The sequence below is a fragment of the Corvus cornix genome, chromosome 3 (assembly GCF_000738735.6).
Source record: "Corvus cornix cornix isolate S_Up_H32 chromosome 3, ASM73873v5, whole genome shotgun sequence".
Classification (NCBI taxonomy): Eukaryota; Metazoa; Chordata; class Aves; order Passeriformes; family Corvidae; genus Corvus; species Corvus cornix.
Window position 1 is genome coordinate 12898706 of NC_047056.1, and position 21626 is coordinate 12920331.

Consider the following 21626-nt stretch of genomic DNA (forward strand, 5'->3'; position numbering starts at 1 on the left):
GCAGGGGGGCAAAACTGGGCGCGGACCAGGCAACGGGCTTTGTGCTGGGAGGCAAAGTCGCCACGGCACTGACGGGAGAAGGGGGCCGAGAACTTTTGCTCAGCGGACGTGGAACCGTAGCGTAATGGGGGAGAACGGGGTGGAAAGCTGAGCCTAAGGATGTAGCAAAACGTGATGCAGAGTGCCTTAGAGGCGGTGTAGGGGGAGTGGAGGTCGGTGGTGCAGAAGTCACTACAGCGTACTCCGGTGTGGCCTCTGCCATTGGTGCTGAGACTGCTTTTGCATATGATGGAGGAGGTGCTGAAGGAGGCTGGCAACTGGAGTATTCAGGAAGTGGAGTGCTATACGGGGAGTTGTCGAAAGATGGAGCTGGACAGAAGATGGAAAGCAGCAGCAAAGGCAGGATAAAAAAAGGAGAAAGAGAAAAAGGGAGCTAATGAAGCAACAAAACCAGCATTCAAACAAAATGTAAAAATGTAGACTACAGTTAGTACCAGAGGATTAGGCACAAGTGAAAATACTGTTAGGAAAGTTTTACGTATTATCAACAGCTGCTTTTAAATTTTACCAACTCTTTTTGTGCCAACATTTGAATTTACAAGTATGTTCTAGAGAAGGTTTTCTCCAATCCCATCTGTGAGATGGATTAGATACAGGGTTGAGCAATCAGTCTTTTACCAGCTTTTATCTTCCTGTTTGGTTGCAAACTGCAAGCAAGTGTAGTGATCTTAACATTTGTTTCAACTCCACTAATAAAACTCTAACCATAGGCAGGAAGTGTCATCTCTCTATTCCCCAGAAAAAGCTCCATAGCAAATATTGAAAGCACTGGGAATAAAACTACCAATAAAATCCTCTGCTCTAAAATGACTTACACAGTATTCCTTGACTTTCACCATGAGCTGACTTATGTAAATTGAGTTTGAGACTGAAGAACAACCAAGCACTTGACTAATGTTCCATTATATTACCAAAATGAGAAAAGCTTTCAGTTATCACTGGATACATTTCCGCAGGCAGTGCATAATCTTATCTACAAATACATACAACACATTTCACTGAAATGTTACCACAATGATAAATTAAGCAAGACTTCATACTGAAAAGCATTTCTCACACTATTACTTTGCCTTTTATAGGAACATACCTTCTATGTTAACACACTCAACCTGGTACCTTTAGGGTTTTTTTATGACTTATGCAACGACAATACATTTGTTGAATAGAGCAAACCATGATAAGATATTTAGAAAGTTTAACTCATCACACTTTAACCAATGTTGGAGGTGCCCAAAATGATTCAAGTTCTTCCATGCAATCAGAGTATGGCAACAGAGTGAGCAAATAGAGCAAAAAAATTTAATTCAGAATTAATGGAAAATTATGACAGGAAAGTCAAAGCTCTTGGACTTCTTGCCATAAAAAAAGGGGAAGGAATTCCAGCAAAAGAAAGCCTGAAATACTGACTGTTGTTACACAACTGTACTCACTGCCCTTTGTTGGCTCTCTCACACTCCATCACCCAAACACATAAAGAGCAGCCTGGTGGTTGAACACGCTTGGGTTTTAGAAATCTTACCAGCATTTGAAATTCTTCGCTCTCTTTCCCATTCCAACTGTTCCCTTTCCAACTGTTCTTGCCGTTCTCTTTCTTGCCTCTCCCGTTCAAGTCGTTCGAGTCTCTCCCGGTCCTGCCTCTCCTTCTCTTGTCTCTCCCTCTCCAGGCGCTCCTGCCGTTCCCTCTCTTGCCGTTCCCTCTCCAGTTGCTCCTGCTCCAGGCGCTCTCTTTCCAGTCTTTCCCTTTCTAGCCTCTCTCTCTCCAGCCTCTCCCGTTCCATCCGTTCACGATCCAGCCTCTCCCGTTCCAGCTCCTTCTGCCTCTGCTGCTCTTGCAACTGTCTACAATCGTGAGAAAAGGAAAGAGACTAAGCTGCAAGGCGAAAACCAAAAACATCGAGCAACTGTTAAAAGGACAAGGAGATAAACTGATCAACAATCTCAGCAGCAGCGAGAACAAAAGCACAGCATTTGTACCTGCATGGAAGTCTTAATTCTAACATGTCATTTTTCTGAGCTGGATAATAGTTTATTATGTTTACAGTAAAAAGAATCACATATCCGATTTCCTCTTAACATTCTGAGAGACAGCCTTCAAGAGGTAAGAATAGAAAGCTGATGCTGCTAATTTACTACCTGATACAATCTTCCCAGTTTGGGATATGGAGTTACATTTGTTCTTTGCATGGTATTTTATACTCCAAGCAGTGAATAGAAGTACAGTGAAATAGAAGCAACAAAAATACTCATAAAAAAAAAACAACACCCCCAAATAAATGGTGGTTTTCGGATTAACTAATCAGGTAGAATTTATCCAAATTTTACATAAGAATCAAAATGCACATGTGTCCATCTCCACTTGCATAGTAACACGCGCACACAGCTGAACTGGCAACAACATGGGAACACCCTGAAGGCACAGGAAAACTGGACAGAGTCAAAAAAATCCAGGGTGCAGCAGCCAAGGAAACACTGCAGGGAGCTGGCAGGGTTTCCAGCTCATGGGAGTCTTTGCAAAGCAAAGCAGAGAGGGGGAAGACGTGAAGAGGAGGAAAACAAGTAAAAGCCAGGCAGTGGAAATATCCTAAGGGTAAGAAGAAACCTTGCAAAATTCTCTGCCAAAGCCACTGGGTTGGCTGAAAGGACTTTCCTGAAAAAAAAAAAAATACAGTGGGAAAAGCTATATACCACCTTTTTGATCCTTTCTTCTCAACTTGTTTTACATTTTCTTGAGGGTTTTTTAGGGCTTTTAAAAAGATATCTCTTTTAAATAAAATACAGCTTTTTGATTTTCAAAGCTTTTTCATCTCTTGGGGATAACTAACTGCTAAAATGAAAATTAGGCACATCTTCCTCCCAGCTGTGGCCAGTATGTTCCTGTCAGTACATAACACTGAAAATGTTGCTAGTTGTTGTTCTCTATTTGAATTCTTGTTTCCAAAAACAATCCTGACAGTTAGAAAGAAAATCTTGTCTATAAAGCACAAAGCCATTTTTTCTGCCATGTTTCAGATGCAAACTGATGACAGCTTCTCAACAAATACAAAGCACAGTCAGCTCTTAACTAGAAAGCAGAGAGAAGACCTGAATTTTGACACCTCAAGCTACCAGATGTGTGCTTTCTATACTATGCCACTGGGCAATTTAATTTGGACAGTCATTGGCAATAATATGTATGTGTAGAGTCATAAGGACTGAATTCTGGAAAGGAACTTCAGCTGTTTCACTCCTTTTCATGCCCAGACAATACCAGCATAACTGCAAACTCCAGCCCATGAACAACTGTTACTGAAGTCCATCCGGTTTCCAGACCACTGCTTTTCCTTTAGAAACAAAAAAAAATTATGAATATTGAAATTTCATAATTGCTTTAACCAAGTAAGTTCCAGTTATGCACAACAAAAGGACTTTTTTCACTACTCAACTCATTTACCCATCAGAAGCAAAAAATCAGTTCTGCTCCTCTACCAGTTCTTCCCTCAGCCATATAACAAAGCTGTAAGAGCAGTCACTATGAAATCAGAGCTGCAACTCAGCTTGTTAAATGCCTGATTTTTAGCCTCTGAAGTCCACTAAAAACTCTGGTGATTGACCCATACGTATTTGGAACCAGTAGAGGATTTATATAAATATTAAGAGAATATAATATAAACCACAGAAATTTAAGCTCCAAGACGTATTAAAAATATTTTTGATGTTACATTTTCGCTTGTGCTGTACAAAACTAATTTTACTATGTGCTCTTTTTCCCCCCCCCAGATGAAATCTATTATTAGAGGAAAACAGGGTTTTCATCAAGGCTAACTTCAGCTTGGTCATGTTAAAATTCTTCTTCTTTTTTTTTTTTTTTTTGGAAAGGAGAGGTGGATACACGTTTGTAGCTAAAAGGCTGTTCAGAGCAGAAAACAACACTGACAGACTCCAAAGCAGCTTTGTTTATTTTCGTCATTCTTTTGCATTCATTTGCCAGAAGTGAGCATATTCTACCTAGAAATGTACACTCTGTTCATCCTAAAACTAAAATGGAGATATGGCATTTGGGATCATAAACATTTCACGTTATATTTAGTTTATAATACTGGAAGGTATCAATTCCCTGGGTTTAACAACACATCAAGCAACTGCCAGAAAATTTCTTTTGCTTAAGTTCTTCATTTCTTTACAGAAATAGAAGCTCAATATAGGTCACTCCTCACACAAGGGCAGCATTGCCAAGGCTGTTTTGCAATAAGCCATACCAAGAGCTCTGCCATTTCATATTTTCATAAGCAACCTGGAAAAGAAGCAGCAAGGTGCTCCTCATAAAGCTCCTTAGTAATGTTAAGATATTTAGGATAGCAAGGATGATGGCCGATTATGAAGAACTACTGATGGATCTTCTAATTCCACCTAACCTGGGAATAAAATTGGCAAATAAAACTCAGCTGAAGTGAAGCAAGGGAGAGAGAGAGAAATATCTGCTAAATTCATACACAAAGTGCTGGACTTTGAGTTGCCTGTTGGCTCAGAGGTGAGATATTAGGGTTACAACAGGCAGTTCTGCAACAACATCCATTCACTGATGTGTTCTGTTCCAAAACATCAACCAGATGCTAGACATCAAGAAAGGATTACAGAGCAGTACAGAAATAGCACCATCCTGCCTCACAATCCCTGCATCCCTGCTCCCATCTCAAAACAGGGAGAACAGCAGAACTGAAAAGATTCGAAGAGCGACAACACTGTGATCAAATGTACCAAACGCTTTCCATCTAAAAATAATTTTAAAAGCTGGAATTCTGCATTCTGGGAAAGACAACTGGAGCTGTACAAAATCCTCGGTGATGAGGACATCCCTTTACAACAGCTGGGAGGAAAGACTCAATGCAACTAATGAGAGCAAAGCTCAAAAGAAAAGAGCACCTCTGCACACCAAGCAGATGAGCTATGGAACTCCTTGCCAGGGTGATTCAAAGAAAGAGGAGGAAAAACCTCACAGGAAAAAAAAAAAAACAACCATGGGAAATCATTTAGAAAACAGAAATAGCATCATGCAGAAGCTGTTGAACCAAGAGATGCCCAGAGGATGGGAGAGCAGCAGAGGGAAGTATTCCAGGTGTTCAGCCTGGCCCAGAAGGGTTTGTGTCGTAACAAAATGCATCTATAGGTGTTCAAACTTAATCTGAAGCAAAAACTATTTCAATTGGCAATGAACACTATCAAACTGTGCTGGCTACCTAATAAGATCTAGATGAAAGACAGTGAGAACAACTTTCATCCACACAACAGCTGAATGAAAAAGTACTCATTATTTCATAAATATTGAGCGACTCAGTATTTCACACTTCACTTTTTTTGTAAAAGAATCCTCATTTTCCATTTCTTCAGGAAATAAAAGGAAAAAACCCAGACTTTTTTGGCAGGAACAAAGCTAAGCACTTTGCTTACAATACAAATGCTCTACCAAGAGAGGGCAGCAAAATACCTTGCAAACATATCTCATACATATGAGATTAAATACACCATTGTTGAGAGTAATTTCTCATTATATGTCACTGAAGCATCCCTTTGTCAACAAAGAAAAAAAAAAGAAACCAAAACAATAAGCAAACAACAACAACAACAAAAAAATCAAAAAAACACACCTCACTACATTTCCACTGTCATTTTAACAATTTTAGTAAATGTTTTGAATAGCAAACCAAAAGGTGCACAAGGAGATCAGAATGCCAGTAATGCAATCAAGTTGCTTTAACACAACTTAAGAATTCCATAAGCTACACACTCTTAGCAAGTGTTACAGTGGGTAGCTTAAAAAGAGTAAAACCACATCTGATTAAAAAAAAAAAAAAAAGAAAAAGCATGAAATCCCTCTGGTTTTGTTTAGCTAGCAATAGATAGTATAATTTTATTTTAAAATTTTGTCAGAGATCAAAATTATATTAGACAAAAGCATTAGTAGATTAAGGAGAGTCATCACACGTCAATTAAAGTACATCTGAATGACAAGACTTGTAGTTCAAGAACCCTGTGAAAGCAATACCTGAAAATCCTTCAGCTTTAGAAAGCACATCTGGCCACCAGGACAACTTCAGAAAAAGCTGAAGAGGTACTCAAAATGCCCCAAAAAGCTGTCTCATAGTGAAATGTTTGTTATGAAAAGGCAATGTGATTATTCTAACTATTTTGGAAGTGTGAATTACTAAATCTAAGAGCTAATTTACATTAAATAGCTGAGACTGCTGTAAAACTATACATGTCAGTCACACACACAAGGTACTGTTACTCATGTTTAGATTCAGAGCCAACTTCAGAATCTCAGAATAGCTGCTAGCTTTACCACAGAGACTATTCATGGCACTTTCTTTGTGGATTTTAATTAGCTTCATGTCAAAAGCATTTTGGGAAACTTCACTTTGGGGTGTTTTGGGGGGAGGCTCTTGGTTTTTTTTTTTTTTGTGGTGGTGTTTCTTAATCAGCTTACTTTAATACTGCATCAGCTTTTAAAATTATTTCCTCTCTTGCCCTTATACTTTTGTCCAGTTAAGGAGATAGTGGGAAATATTGTCTGAGGATAAAGAATCATATTTACAATACTAACTTGTGACTTAATATGAGCATTAATCCTACAGTTCTTTGGGCAGCCAAGCAGCAGGAGCATGACTACATTCTTGAAATAACACATGGAGAAAAAAATGCAATGAGCAGAATTAAGCACACACTGTTGCATCCCTGCTGAAAAAAATCCCCCCACATTCTGTGATGGTGAAAGTGTTCAGAATCTCTCCTACACGACAACTGCAAAACACAATTGCAGTTAATTTACTTACCCAGGTACACACAAAGCCTTCCTGGCTTGCTCTTGATCATAAAAAAGAATAACAATTAAGAAGTCCTGCTGTCTCAGCTCCTGTTATTATATGAAATGAGCCAACACCACATGCACACTGAGATCACTTTCCATTTAGCAAGTAGCACCACTGCATTCAAAACCCAGTGTGTGTGATGGGTAACTAGGAGGCTATCTCCAACTAATACTATCCATTATTTTTTGATCTGTATTGGGGAGGCAGAATGGAACAGGTGGGGTTCTTAACTTCTGTTCCTGAAGGTGAATGACTGAGAGACCCTCCTGTTCTTTTGCTAAAGACCTCAGCACAGTCAATCAAAAGAATGGAATCCTCAGTTAATTCTCTTAAAATATGGCCATTACCATACAGGTTGAAGAGAAGACAAAGATCTCACGTAGATTAAGAAACTTCAGTGTTTACTGGTAAAACAATATTCTGCTTCAGAGCAGACTTAATAGCCAGAGGGAAACTGTCCCTTTCTGGGACACTTTTCACATCTAAGCCTCCATATTTTGCTCACCTGCAGCAGTTACTTTATTTGTGGAAAGACTCCTTCCACCACAGCAAAGATGCCTTGAAACATGCAGAAACCCCCACTGTGTCAAAACTCAGAGCTTCTGTCACAAGGGCACCAAAAGAAAAAAAAAAAAAAACCTGCAAGTAACAAATCCAGAGCTGAAACAGTTTGCAAAAGCAAAGAGCTGCCTGCTCTGGCAGGTCACCTTGTTTCCTCAAGTGGAAGTTGTGCTGTACATTCGCATAAATCTTCAGGATTCTAACACTAGCTTGCTTTGCTCTTGGCTGTGAGATCAAGCCATTAAATTTTTTCCTAAAAAGATGATAGGAAACTGCACTGAGAAGCCCATATATCAACCTGAGTAACAGAGTTCAGCCACGAACCTGGAAGGCTTCTTGTCACAAAGCCAGATACATTAAAAACAGAGGTATTTCCATGAACAGTAAGAAAGCATCTTTGTATCACATCCAAATTCGGCAGGCACTGAGCTGACAGACACTCCAAGACGAACAGAAACTTGTTTGAAGTATTTAATTTTAAAATTCACTGTAGAAAACAAAGATCCAAGACAAAGCCTGCAGAAAACAAAGTATCTTGAGGAACAGACCTTACTGAAGCAATTGCTACACTGAATGAAGAGGTCAGCTGCAGGCAGATAATACATAATATTTGACAGCTGTTAGTCATCATTTATAAACACGCCAATTTCGTATTTCATTCTTGTTTGGCAGAAAAACTGTGTCAAAGAAGGGCATCAAATCACTCAAAGATCAATATGAATACTATTCCTGTTTTGTCTGCTTAAAGATACAACAACAAGGAGAATGGGGGAGAAAAGAAATGTATCACTAATGTGTATTGAAAGATGACACCAAAGGCCATCACTTGAGTCATTAAAAAACAATGCGGACTTAAAAATCATAAAATTGAGGAGAGATTTTCTGTGTCCCACATGGTGTTTTTTGCTTTTTTTTTGAAAAATAGTTTCTTGCTTGTGCTGTTACTTTTTCTAAAATGACAAGGTGTGGCAGAAGAGAGACACAAGGATGACACCCAGAAGGCAACATGAAGGTTGCCACACTATTGCTGGCTTTAAACATTGCAGTAATATTCAGCACTCACTGTTCTGAAAGTTACCATTAAGACATTCTGTATAAGAAACCAAATGTGATTATAAGAAAGTATTCAATAGTGGATGCGTCTTTATTTCTGGGCTTCACTAGGGTTTTTCTTAAAGGTTTATAAACATGAAATCTAGGAATAACTCTACTATGCTAAAGTTCTAAAAGTAAATGTATTTTATCAGCTACAATTAAAGCTGGGCTCATCAGTCCAAACCAACTGACTTGTTCAACCTAGAGTCTCAGTGTAGCCAGGCTTTCGGGGCTGCTCCGAGCTCCTCTAACCCTGCCTCAAACTGTGGAGCAACAAACAAGACAGCAGTGTTTTGAGTTTTATTCTCAAATGCTGTTAGCCCCAGCATGTGGGCACAGATAGCATTATCTAATCCAACAGTCACTACTTACTAGAATACATCTCACATGATGGCTCTCCTCCTCCCACCACTGAGTCACTGCAACAAACAGAGCAGCTGGCTGCAAACAGGCTACACAATGTCTGGCTGAGCCACAGGCACCAGCACCAGATGCAGGCTGACCTCAACTCCATCTGAAGCACGTTGTCCTCTACAGAAGAGCAGCCACCTTGTGATCACCAGGATCTGCACACACTCTCTGGACATCAACACAAGTAGATGCAGACACAGCTAACCTACTTTATCACTGTTGGAACTGTTTACAGGGCAAAAAAAAAATGCTCTGACATGTTATTTTGAACTTAGCTCCTTGCTTGATTTTTAATAGTTTAATCCTCTGATCATCTTCTGCACAAGTTCAGGCAAGTGTGTCTGTTATGGCCCTTCAAATTTGCAGGAACTTATCTGAATAATCAAAACGGAGTATCAGCATTAAACTTGCTCTTCCATCTTTAATATTAAATATTTATTCACCACTCCAAAATTCAGCATTTACCACAGAGCTCACTCTCCTGTGTGGTCACGCAAACCTACTGAATACATATCTCAGTGCCTACACATTATGTACCATGGAATGAACACACACCACCCCCCAAATTTCATAATTCATGTACCAAGAGAAAATACATCCACAGCTTGGAAATTTCCAATCTGTATTGACATCAAACACAGGCAGCCTCCACAGAGACTGAGAATCTTCATAAATAAAAAGTACACAGATGCACCAATAACAAGCTCAGCAGAAGTGATCAATATTTAACCTCTTTGCATCTTCCTAAGCAATCTCAGCTGCAGAAACTTAACTTTGCATTATCTAAACTAAACTCCTGCTCTAAAACTCTTACCAAGTTAGCTTTATTTTCTGCCAAGTTCTAGACAGTGAGGACAGTTTCTTCCTGAGCATAATGCACATGGTGTCAGAGAAACCCAGACAAGACCTAGTCAGCTTGGTACAGTGAGCAAGAAACAGGGACTCAGAAGATCTGCCAAGCCTGACTGTTAAAGGCCAGAGGTTTGTGAAGTGAGTTTATGTATATGCCCTGGAACTGACAATTACTGCCAGTCTGAACAGTGCTGCGGATCTCTAGTTCTTTAAGCAGCAGTGAAAGGTGAGACTGTTTCAAATCACAGTTTGTTTGGTTTTTTAAAAAAAATTTGTATCAAACACTCTACACTTAATTTAATGCAAAATTATATAAGCAAGTAATTGATTACATGCATCATGATTTTGAAACACTGCACAAATCTAGGTCCTTACAGCTACTTCCAGTGATCAGGCAGCTTTTTCTTGATCAGTCACCATTGCATGTAACACTTCCAATGTCCATTTGATTTTCCCAATACACTAGTATGATCTATGGGTTGGTGGCTTTCCCCTCTAAAACAGGAGGCCTACTATGAGCTCTTGTTCTATTCTGATCATCAAAATCTGCAATATCATCCAACTCCTCCTGTTGTCCTTCATTCTCACGTATCTCAACTCACATCAGCAGCAAGGACTTGCTTTGTTCAGCAAAACACCAAAACAGATTTGATTGTTCCAGGTCCCATTCATGCATTGGTGCCTGTTCTAATGCTCCTCTCTTCCACATTAACTAGGAAATTCCCTCTTGATATCTGTCAAATGCTTTACCAAAGCCCAGGAACATCCTTTCTGCTTTTGCAAAGAAAATACTGTCAGGGTCCAGTTTACTGTCCTATGCTTTATCTGTTACCAAAGTCAAACTAACAGGCTTTCATTTCCTTGATCAAAAGGGATTTAAGGTTTAAGAAGAAGCTTTTATGTTATAAGCTAAAAATGCATTAGCTGGAAGTAATAAGAACTAGGTTTCATCAGTCAAGCAAAAATTAGTAGCCAGCCACCACGATAAAGACATGAAGAGACGACTACAAACCTGAAATGTATTAGATAGAGGAATTCTAACAGACTGAGGGATCTATTAATGCTCTTGCATCAAACCTCCTTAAGCCTCATTTTCTTCATGTCCATCTTTTCAATACATCATCTAAAACTAACAGAACACCAACTTTCCTGGCAGAAGTTAGATCACAAAAAGACACTTGTACTCATGGAATTTTAGAAAAAAGAAGAATCTCAGCAGTAGAAAAACCTTTCATTGGCAAAAAAAAAAAAAGGGGGGGGGAAAAATACCCCTGTATCTTAGGCATTAAAAATTCTTTTGATTTCATCTAAATCAAGTCTCTGGGATGCAAACTTCATGCAAATTCTGTAACATGCAGTTACACACAATACAATCATATAACTGATTGTACTGACCACTCAAACCCTAAACCAAAAGGCCAACCACTACATCATAATCACATCTATCTCAGATTAGAACTCTAAGTTATAATCTAATCAATCCATATGCTTTTTAAAGAAATTCTACATCCTTGAAAGAAGCTGTGGGATAAATGGCACAATTTCAGAAGCAAAGGAAAACTGGAAGCTGTACATCTGGCCAGTAACTAGGGAAAGGTGACAGGCTGTGAGAAATCAGTAGAAACAAGGCTACACAAAGCCATGGGCAAACTTTCATTCCTTTAAATTACTATAGCTAAATTGATACTGAATTGTGGGGTGCAAGTTTTTTTCTTTTAGTATTTCCACATGTTTTCAAGCTCAGGAGTATGTAATAATTACTCATTTACAGGGGGAAAAATATTTTACTGCAGTTAAAAAATAAGATTAGCAAAATTCAGAAAAAATGCTTTTAATCTGTAAAATAAAAATCTTGCCTTTGAGTCTATCAGTAAATAAACTGTTACCCTTGTCAGCCTCTGTACTTGCACTAAAACTAAGAACTCTTCCACAAGATGTTCTGAAAACCACACCATGTCCACACTACATTCTAGCACAGGCACACCCCACGTTTTCTTTAATGGTATCATCACAAACCAAACTGAAGCAGCAAGTGAACTTCAAGTATGTAACAATTACAACCCCCCACCCTAATATTCTGCTGTTGCATTTTGCAAACTTGGAATGTTTTCGAGTACTTACGAAAGAATTCGGTCAAGTTTTGGTCCATGACGTCCCTGAGGGACAGTGGGGGGCTTGTACACCCTCATCATTCCTTACTATCTGTACAGTTCCTCTGATCCTGGAGCTCTTGCTCTCTTTATTTATGAAGCTGTGACCATTTTGAAGTTATTTATAAGCATTAACTCATTAAATTCCCAAGTGTCATATTAGATACCAACTCAGTGACTCACACTCCTGCCAATCTATTTACCACGGCTGGGAGAGAAGGTAAATTTACATGCACGAGTAGCACACACAGGCATGCCATGAACTAATCTTGTATTTTAAAATGGTCTGTGACATGAGGTAACTCTGGAGTTATTAACAAATACGTATGTCAACTGAAGCTGGCTCATTATCAATCAGTGGAATTTATAAACACTGCCTGGCCACCTCTCTGGCAAAATGAAAAACAACCCACAGAACAAAATATCCCCTCAGTTTTGAGGATCAAAAATGGAAGCTGGAGTGTTTTAAAGCTTGTTGTTACTGTACTTAAGTGAGTGTAAGTTAAGGAAAATTAGAGCTAGCTTCAAGTACTCCCTGAGAGGGAAAGCACATACCATGTGCTAAGGTTTCTTAAAGTTACCAATTCACCAGAAAATATTATTTCTTTACATCTTATGTGTAATCTTGGCCTCATAAAAACCTCAGTGTCTCAGATGGCACATCTGGTCCTAGCAGCTTTAGAAACTGTATCACTGCACAGTAAGCAATACAAATATTCAAGTAAGAAGATCTGCAGCAAAATAAACAAAGTAGTATTACTACTTTAGCACTTTTACCCAAAATGTAAGGCATCTAAATCTTTTCTAAAATAGAGAAAAATCTCTGAACCAAAATAATGTACTTCTGCTGGCAATGATCTAATTTCACTCTTCAGTTCCCAATTTTCCCAAGATTCCTGAACACTGGTTATAAAAGCAAAGGAAAACATCAGATCCGTTGAAGAGCTCTCTTTATTATGGCATTCTTCACGGGCCAGTCCTTTGGCAAAATATTTCTGAAGAAATGTTTCTATTTCTGCCTAGGAAAACCCTGAAGCTACAAGCCACATAATTTAACTTTGAAATTAGTCCTTCTTTGAGCAGAGGGTTGGACTAGACCTCCACTGGGTCCCTTTTTCAACTTTAATTTTCATGCAAGCAGATATTTTTCTCCAGCTTAGAATAATTTAAAAAAAAAAATGTTCTCCTGCACTTAACATGGGAGTCAGTTACACACTACTAAATCCAGGTACACCTAAGAGGAGGGATGTGAGACCAGAACTCAAAGACAACTATTATCAAGCACATTTTCAAGAAAACCCCCACCCAAAAGACACACATTTCACGAGCCACAGACTTGGCAAAGCCTTTCTCCTGATCCATCACAAACCCCATGTTCCTTCCCACGCAGTAACATTTATTCCCATTTCTTGCATTCCCTGTAGTCCTACTGCTCCCCACAGGATTCGAGTCTTCCCACACTGCCTTTACCCTTTACTGAGATTGGAAATGTCACTTTAAATGTTAAAATGTTAAAAGTAATATATACTTAAACCTTTTCTTCCCAACTATTTACTACTCTCTACATTATGGTAGTAACTCTTGTTCTTACAGTCTGAAAGCTGCAAGACAGTTACTATGGAAGAGAAGTTCTAGCTTGGAGTTAATTGAACTTTATTATAGCCATGTAGTTACAGGAGTAATGAGACTGAAGAAGCATTTGTGAAAGATTTTAGCAAAATTACATGTTCTTCTTAAGCTAAATGACAAAACAGCAATAGTCTTTCCACAGACAATCTGTCTACCAGCATGAGTAAACACCCATTCCAGTGCTTCATCCTTTTTTCAGGGAAAAGCAAATCAAACCCAGGACCAGACTTCAAAGAGGACATTAAATGGAAACAAGGAGAGCACACTGATCAAAAAAGCAAAGCCACAGAATGCCATCTGATAGGATGACCTTCACATGCCAAAAATTTCAAGAGACTTTCAGAGCTCTTAATATAGGGCAGCACCTTTTTCTGAAGAGATGCCTATCTACAATGCTTCTCTGAAAAGTATTTCAGCATTATACATTTCAGATAATGCAGCCGTCTAAAGGAACAGACAGGAAATAAAAATACTAAAAGCCACTAATGTAGGACAGAAAAAATATCAAAAGAAAAAAGGCTTTTTAAAAGTCTGTCAAAAGAAGAGACATAAAAGACTTTTACCATGACAGCAAACTTGCACATAAACACATCAAACGGACAAATTTGTAATGAGCTTTCTGCTTTTTGTTTTTAAACAAGGTAACTTTCAGATAAAGTGATCCCCACTCAGATTCAAGAACACACAGAAGAAAAGAGACAGACAAGTATGACCAATTTTGATGTCAACCCTTTGTTCAACATACATAGCTAGTTTATCAAATGAATTATTCTCAAACTAGCAATCTGGTTCTGCTCACCTTTTCATAAACAAACTCAATGCTGAATAGCAAACAGAAAAAACCTGAGTGCTAATTAGAGCCAACATGTTTAAGCACTCTTCCAGTTACCACAAAAAGCTATAGGGTGCATTTACACCATCAGTCTGGACCACCTCCCATTTATTCAAGGCTCCTGTTGCCTGTATCTGTTCTGCATGTGACCTAAATCACTCCCAGCATCCCTTCAGGAAGGGAACAGCTAATCTCCTGGGAGTATTTTGATGGTAAAATAATCCAGGATTGCACCACAGGCAGTGTGCTTGGGACAGCCCAAGGTCTTACTGTTTTCACTTAGCCCAGTGTGACAGCACTGTCCTACAAGGCTTTGCCATTTCATACACCCATAACCCAGACACTCACCCTACAGCACCACTCCATATTGCCACGAAACAAAAGAGGGAGTATGGCAACCACAGAGTTTGTGGAAATTGGGAAGTCCATCAACACATAATGATTATTAAAAGGAATGGAAAAAACCCTGTATGTTCGAAATGCTATGGGTCTGAAAAATATCCTGCAGGGATAGAAATTGAATGGAACAGCTTAGCGTGGAGGAAGCACCAACTGGTATGGGGAACACAGACCAGCCACTCAGGGCAGCACAGATATAACCAGCACTGCTCCAGCTGAAAGTTAAACTGCTGAAGGCTCCATAAATTTATACACTAAAAGTAGAAAATTAAGGTTTTTTGCTAAAGAATACATTGTAAAGGCAAACAAGATTTCCAATAGAATGTTCTGATCTAGTACCTCCACATTCAGGACAAAAAACCTGTCATTCGTGATGACTCAATTCTCTGCTTCTAAAACTTCCTTCCTCACTTGCTGCTTTTTTCAGTGTCAAAAACTGAACACACAACAGTCACTGGAAAATTAATTAGCCTGGCTGGAAATGACAGCAGTGAAATTTCCCAAGGCTTCCCCTCTGATCTTCAACTCTTTCCTGACAGGCCAATTCCAACTGCATTGTTTGAATGGGTGGAGAGCACGAACAAGGGATCCAGCTACAAAGTATTTACAGAGCTGCACTAATGAAAACTGTGCACATACAAATGCTGCTCTCATGCAGAAGTGCAGTTCTAAGTCCTTGACATTTATTTTCTCATAATTCAAGGAGTTAACACTTCCTTGAACTGAACAGCTGTTCACTTTTAATACCATACCTTCTCTGGATTTCCATTTCTTCTTGTGATGGACCATTTTGTACTTGAGAAGGAAGCTGTGAATTCTGTCGAGGCAATGTAGGACCTAAGAGCAAAGACAGATCATAAATTAATGGTTTGAATTTTTACCATGCAAAAAAAAGCACAAAATCAAGGAAAAAGGCCAGCCATCACACAACATTGTAAGAACTGCTCACTTCTGCTTTTTAAGCCAAACAAGCTCAACAACATAATGCAGCAAATAAAAACTGCAACCTCACGCATGTACAATGTTACCTCACACATCTGGGGAATGAATTTATTTCACATGGATGGAAAGGTTTCACAGAAATGCAAAACAAACTTTATATATGATGGAATTTGACAAAAGCTTTGAAAAGCACTCCAAGTCTGAGTTTTTCTTTAAACAATGAAGTCCTCTTGGAGGAACAAAAAAGGCTCAAACAATTAAAACACTCACCTAAATAGAACACTGGAAAAGTGGGAGAAAAAAGAAAAAGGAAAAAACAAAAGAACACGAGAAAAACCATCAGAACCTTTATCACCACACTGAGAGAAGGAAGATAAAGCATGTTTCTACAGGTCACACCAAAACTTATTCAGATTTCAGCTCATCAACTTGGATCAAAGGCCTTTTTTGGATAGGTAAGTATTGTGTCCAAAGGAATGGGGGCATATAACAAATGTACAAACTGTGAATTCTGCTAAGCATAAGAAATGCAAAAGGGAAGGTCATGCAAAATCATCTTCAGCCTTTACTGATGGGCAACTCTGAACCATACAACTTTCAAGTAATTGTATACACAAGATCTGTGTTCTAGAAACAAAAAAGCTTTACCATTTTAATCACAAATGTACTTACAGCACAAAACTGTGTAAAAAGAAGTGAAGAATGAAGAAGTGTAGAATGGAATACAAGAGACCATGAATGCATTGTTGCTGTCAAAACAGGCAGGATAATCCAGGAAATTATTTAGATTAAAGCTATGCTCAAGATGATGGAATTTATGAAAAAGAATTAGAATAAATTAAAATGTCAAGTTCTGAAAACGTCCCAGAGCGAAGCAGTGATTTCTCACTGATATTCCACCAGACTAGTTAGAGTGACAGAGCTGTAATGAGATCTTCCCCATCTCAAACATCACAACGCAAAACTTTTTCCTATCTGAACTTGTGAAAGTCACCCAAACTGATACAAAGACCATGTGTGATACACTGACACATCAAGGACAGGCAATTTGCCTCAGACACAGCAAACAAGTGCCCTGTTTAAAAGCCATACAAAAAGGTTCATTTCCTCAGAACACCACAGTATTGTGTCCACTGTGGTCCTTAATCATGAAAATTATAGAAGTGTCTGTGCACTATCTACGTACCCTAGAATTACAAAAAGGAATGGAACTTAATTCTGGAGGATAAAAGCAGGAATGTACTACAGAGGTGGTGTCTTCCTTAGTTATACTTTCAGCAAGCATTAGGCCCTTATACCTAATGATGTTGCTTCGGATGTACTATTTTTGCTTGAAGTATCTCCCAAGAGACGCCCACAGGTACAAACCTATAGTCCTTGAAATGGACTATATATTTAACTGCATCGATAAATTAATAATGAAATTATCGTTAAGTAGAAACATCTGCCACACGGCTCATCTGGAAAAATTTTCAGCTTTAAAACTTCCATAAGATGCATGTCCTCCTCTCCTCTCCCCTGTGTGACAGGTGGAAGGCTTTAATGCCCACTAAGCCATGACTGCAGCTCCCAGGCAGCTGGGCTATTTGCTGCCTGCACCAGGCTGCAGCCTTTCATGGACTTTTACAAGTAGACATAATCCAGCAGCAGTTAAAGGTGCTATAAACACCAGCACTGCTGCTTGCCGTGTCCAACAGAACACTTGGAGTAAGTCAAGGCTCACAGCTTGAGCTGCAAACTGCAGGCAACACTTTAAGTATCAGATATGTGATGAAATTCCCGTCCTATTCCTCAGAATGAAACATGCTGGTGTAAAAATAAACAATGAAGAACAAAAATAAAAAGAAATGGTCACAATGTGTCCATATACCAACCAGAACTATTTTGTACTGAAAAATGCAGTAGAAATGAGAAGTTCAAGCTTCCACCCATTTAATCTTTAAGAGTATGTTTTTTTTGAAGAAGGTATTATCATGCTCCAGGTAGCTGGATGCAAACTACCACTCTCCAACCCTTCTACCTTAGTCCTTCTTTAGCCAACACCTCCAGAAAGCAAACACCGAGCTTCACCTGCACTGGCCATTCCAACCCACCTAGCTGTGAGAAAATCTGTTCTTGTAGCCTCAGACTTTGTTCCAGAGCACTGTCCTTCAGAAAACCATGTTATCCATCTGCAGAATTCTGCAGAAGGCAAGCATCAGCAGGCCAAGTTAGCTTGAACTTGGCCAGCCTACTCCAGTGGTGGGCTTCTTTCACAGCTATGCACACAGGAGACAGAAGAAAATCACCTGCTGGCAATTAACCTGGTGGTTCTGGTACCTCTTACACATTTTCGCCTCAAGGAACTGCAACCAGAGTATACCAGGCTTTCAAGAAAGAAATGTCCAGCTACCAAGGCCTGTTTTCTCATCAAAATTCTCTCTGCAACCACCTTGCTAATGAACATTAGCAAGTTAAAGGTACATGCCAGGTTAAAAAGTATGTTTTATCCTAGAAGGTTTATTACAGCAAGCCAAGACTACCACTTCATTGCTAAAATACAATTGCCTGGGTAGCAGGACAGGTGTTACGTTAAATAAACAGGAACTAGCTAATAAAAAGCACTCTCAGAGGCTTTTGAACACTTCAAGATACTTCAGAAACCGCAACCCCCAGGAGAAATACCCAGATACTGCCTGGAAAAGAACTCTGATCCTCCTACAGGATCACTTTATCTTCAGAAGCCAATATAAGCCAAGTGAGAGATGAGGATGAATGGTCTATTCATTCTGAGTTTTAAAGAAAACCTAACATCTCTTTTTTTTTCTAAAAAAGCACAGATGGTGCACTCCACAGCACACTCTGACAGACAGAGGATATAATTTCATTCTAATTTGTTCAGCAGCCATTCCAGTTTCAGTGCTTTCTGTTTTTCAGCTTATTCTCACCTTTGCATCATCCTTCCTTCAGGCAACTGCGTGGTGAGAGATGGACTGGAAATCTAACACATTAAAAATCCCAGGGGAAAAAGCCTGCATGAAGCATTTCCACCACCTAGATCAGAGCCAGACCTGATTCTTCATGCAGTCACACAGACAATTATGGTGGCATCAACATCAGAACATCAACATCAGACTGCTGGGGACTGCTGGAACCAAACCAAGCATCCCCAACATCACCTTTTTAAACCACAACCAGAGTTGTAGTTTATCAAACTCCTTAACTTCATTTTTCAGCCCTAATTGACTGCTTACCTTGTATCCCTATTCAAAAGCCAAACCAATTTCAGTTGCACAGCCCTATGAAAGCATTAACTGGCAAGCTGGGGAAGGAAACACATGGTTTGTCCTCCCTCAATGCCTTTTGTTCCTCTGTTCCTTCAGTCTTTCAATTACCTCCTCTGCTTTGGAGTGTCACACCACACCCTACCCCACTTCTTTTAATGTCAGCTGCATTGTACGTTACCAGTGTTGACACTGGCTGACATTGGAAAGATCACATTCCTATAGCCCTAAAAAACCCCAAGGATCAGCTGTTCAAGATTGGCATAACACATGTCCTGCAAGTTACACACTGAGCTAGTGTGTGTTTTCATCTGGCTGGACAGGCTTTCTTGGGAGCTGGTAATACAAGGATGGATGAAATGGGGTGGGGGGGGGGACCAGTGGCAGCCAGATCATGTGAAATCTTCCTCAGTACCCCACATGCCCTAATTCAAGAAGGCAAAACCACACAGAAAATCTCAGTCCTGCAATTACAGTCCTTCAGAGTACAGCATTAAAAGACAAACTGTAATTTTTGAATAAAGCTGGTCAACTATCACACATAAGAATTTTAGTTTGAGGTGAAGATCTCCATTTTCTCCCTAGAGAAAGTTTATATAAACAACTCAGTAACTAAGAATTTCCACTCTTTCATTTCTCAGTATGTTGGTGCCAAAACTAAGCAATGTTCCAATTATACAGTCTGATACCCAAATCAAAGTATGACATGCCTTTTAGAAGTCTTTTCAAAGACTGGAAGTGGACAGCAAGTTTACTTATACATGTATAAGATATAAACATAAGTGAACTGGCTAACTATAATCTTTAGAAAATATTTTCTTTAAGGACAGTTTGAATACTCCTACTAAGCAAAGCCCACACCCCAGGCAAGAGTTCAAAGCTACAGCCAAAAAGATGTATTTGTTAGGGTATATAAGAACTTATTAAAAAAATAAAGTGTTTTACTAAATGGTTAAAGGTTTTCTGAATGAATGGAAAGCAGGCTTTTCAGAGATCTGTGCAGGAAGCAATAAGAACAACAATTATGGTGAAGTGTCCCTCTTTCATGTGTCTTCTCCAGCTCCTGCTCCTATTCAGAGCTTGTCCTGCTCTAAGCCATGAAAGAACAAAGTCTGGGGAGATTTGCTAACCAGCCTTCAGCAGAACCAAAACCACATCATTCCTTGAGCCCTGGAAGTGTGTTATGGGTTTATATGCAAGACTCTGATGGCCAAAAACTAGGGCATTAGCAAGTGACAAAATGCTCTCTAGTACTTCTATTTGGGTGAATCACCTTCCAGCCAAGGCTTCCCTTTCCTTCAAACACCTACTTCCTCACTCAGTTACCACTCCATAAGCACCTTCAGCTGAGTTAATTCACTCATCACTCTAAACTTGAAAGTAACCGCTTTCCACTTCACCAGCTCTTTTAACTTGATCGAGGTAATAAAAAGCAACAGGAATAACAAAAATATTCATTAAAATACACTTGAATTTAAGTAGAGGTAAGCCTCCTATGAATGCCAGCAGAACTTCCTATCGGTGCCAGCAATGCCTTGGAAACCAGGCACTGATAACCTGGGAGCCAGGCTTGGCCCAGCACCCGTGTGCTGGGGGACCTCAGCAGCTTCCAGTTTCCCTCTGCCATCCCATGCTCAGGGACGCAGAGACAAAGCTTCACCAGCAGGGAACTACGGTTGCTTAATGAAACTACAATACCACAAACTTAAAGGAGCAAGCAGTGAAGTTAAATATAACACCACCATCTACTGTGGGATACTTATTACTGTCCCCCATCCCCAGTTCTGTCAAAATTTGTTTAAATAACAATGTTATAGGTGATGACTGTCACTATTGGTGTATAGTGCTACAGAAATGAGTCTAACAAAGCTATATTTCACAACTATCTTCAAGACTTTTCTGAAAACACCCTGCTCCCAAAAGGCAGATTTAATCTACCTAAAACTTCTACTGAAAATATTTTTAAAGACAACAATATAAACCCTCAACAGTAAAATATGCTGACATTCCTCTATGTTTATTAAACAAAACTTTATCCATAAATTAATGTACCTCTATTTATATCTGCCATGCAGTTTAGACTAGCTACCAAATTTTAATTAAATTCTTCAGGTTGTTCACCTAAAATTTAATGCTGTCACATGATATACCACTAATTCTGAAGAACCCCAGAAATCAGAAACACCATATGGGTGTTCGTAAAACTCTGAAAACTTAGCAACCATCCCTTCACTTCCAAACACCACAACTAACACTGGTGATGCTTTCAATAATCTTATGTGCAATTACAATGAAGAGGAAGTACTCTGTCCAATAAACAGGTAAAACTTCCTGTTGGTCAACATATTGGCATATAAATCACGATTACCTAATCAGTATTACCTATTATGAACACCCAGTAACAACCTAAAAAAATTTCTTTAATCAATCCCACATTTTAAAAGAAGGGAAACATCTTGCTAGCAAGACCAGAGATCTTATCCATCTTTTGACAACACAGGTAATAATAATACCATCATGTTACTCCTGTTCTGACAGGGAGTGCTGACAGCCTGTTCCAGAGGCTTGCTAAGAGTACAGGTACAGCATA

At 39.2% G+C, this 21626-nt stretch overlaps 1 protein-coding gene across 1 annotated transcript in view; it reads right to left on the reverse strand.

The window, feature by feature from the left end:
• ENAH (ENAH actin regulator) overlaps window positions 1-21626 on the reverse strand; it is a 90650-nt gene that overhangs the window by 17333 nt on the left and 51691 nt on the right. The window contains 3 exon segments of the mRNA XM_039568840.1: window positions 1580-1899; window positions 15584-15668; window positions 16044-16055. Of these exon segments, the coding sequence (XP_039424774.1) occupies window positions 1580-1899; window positions 15584-15668; window positions 16044-16055 (417 nt within the window).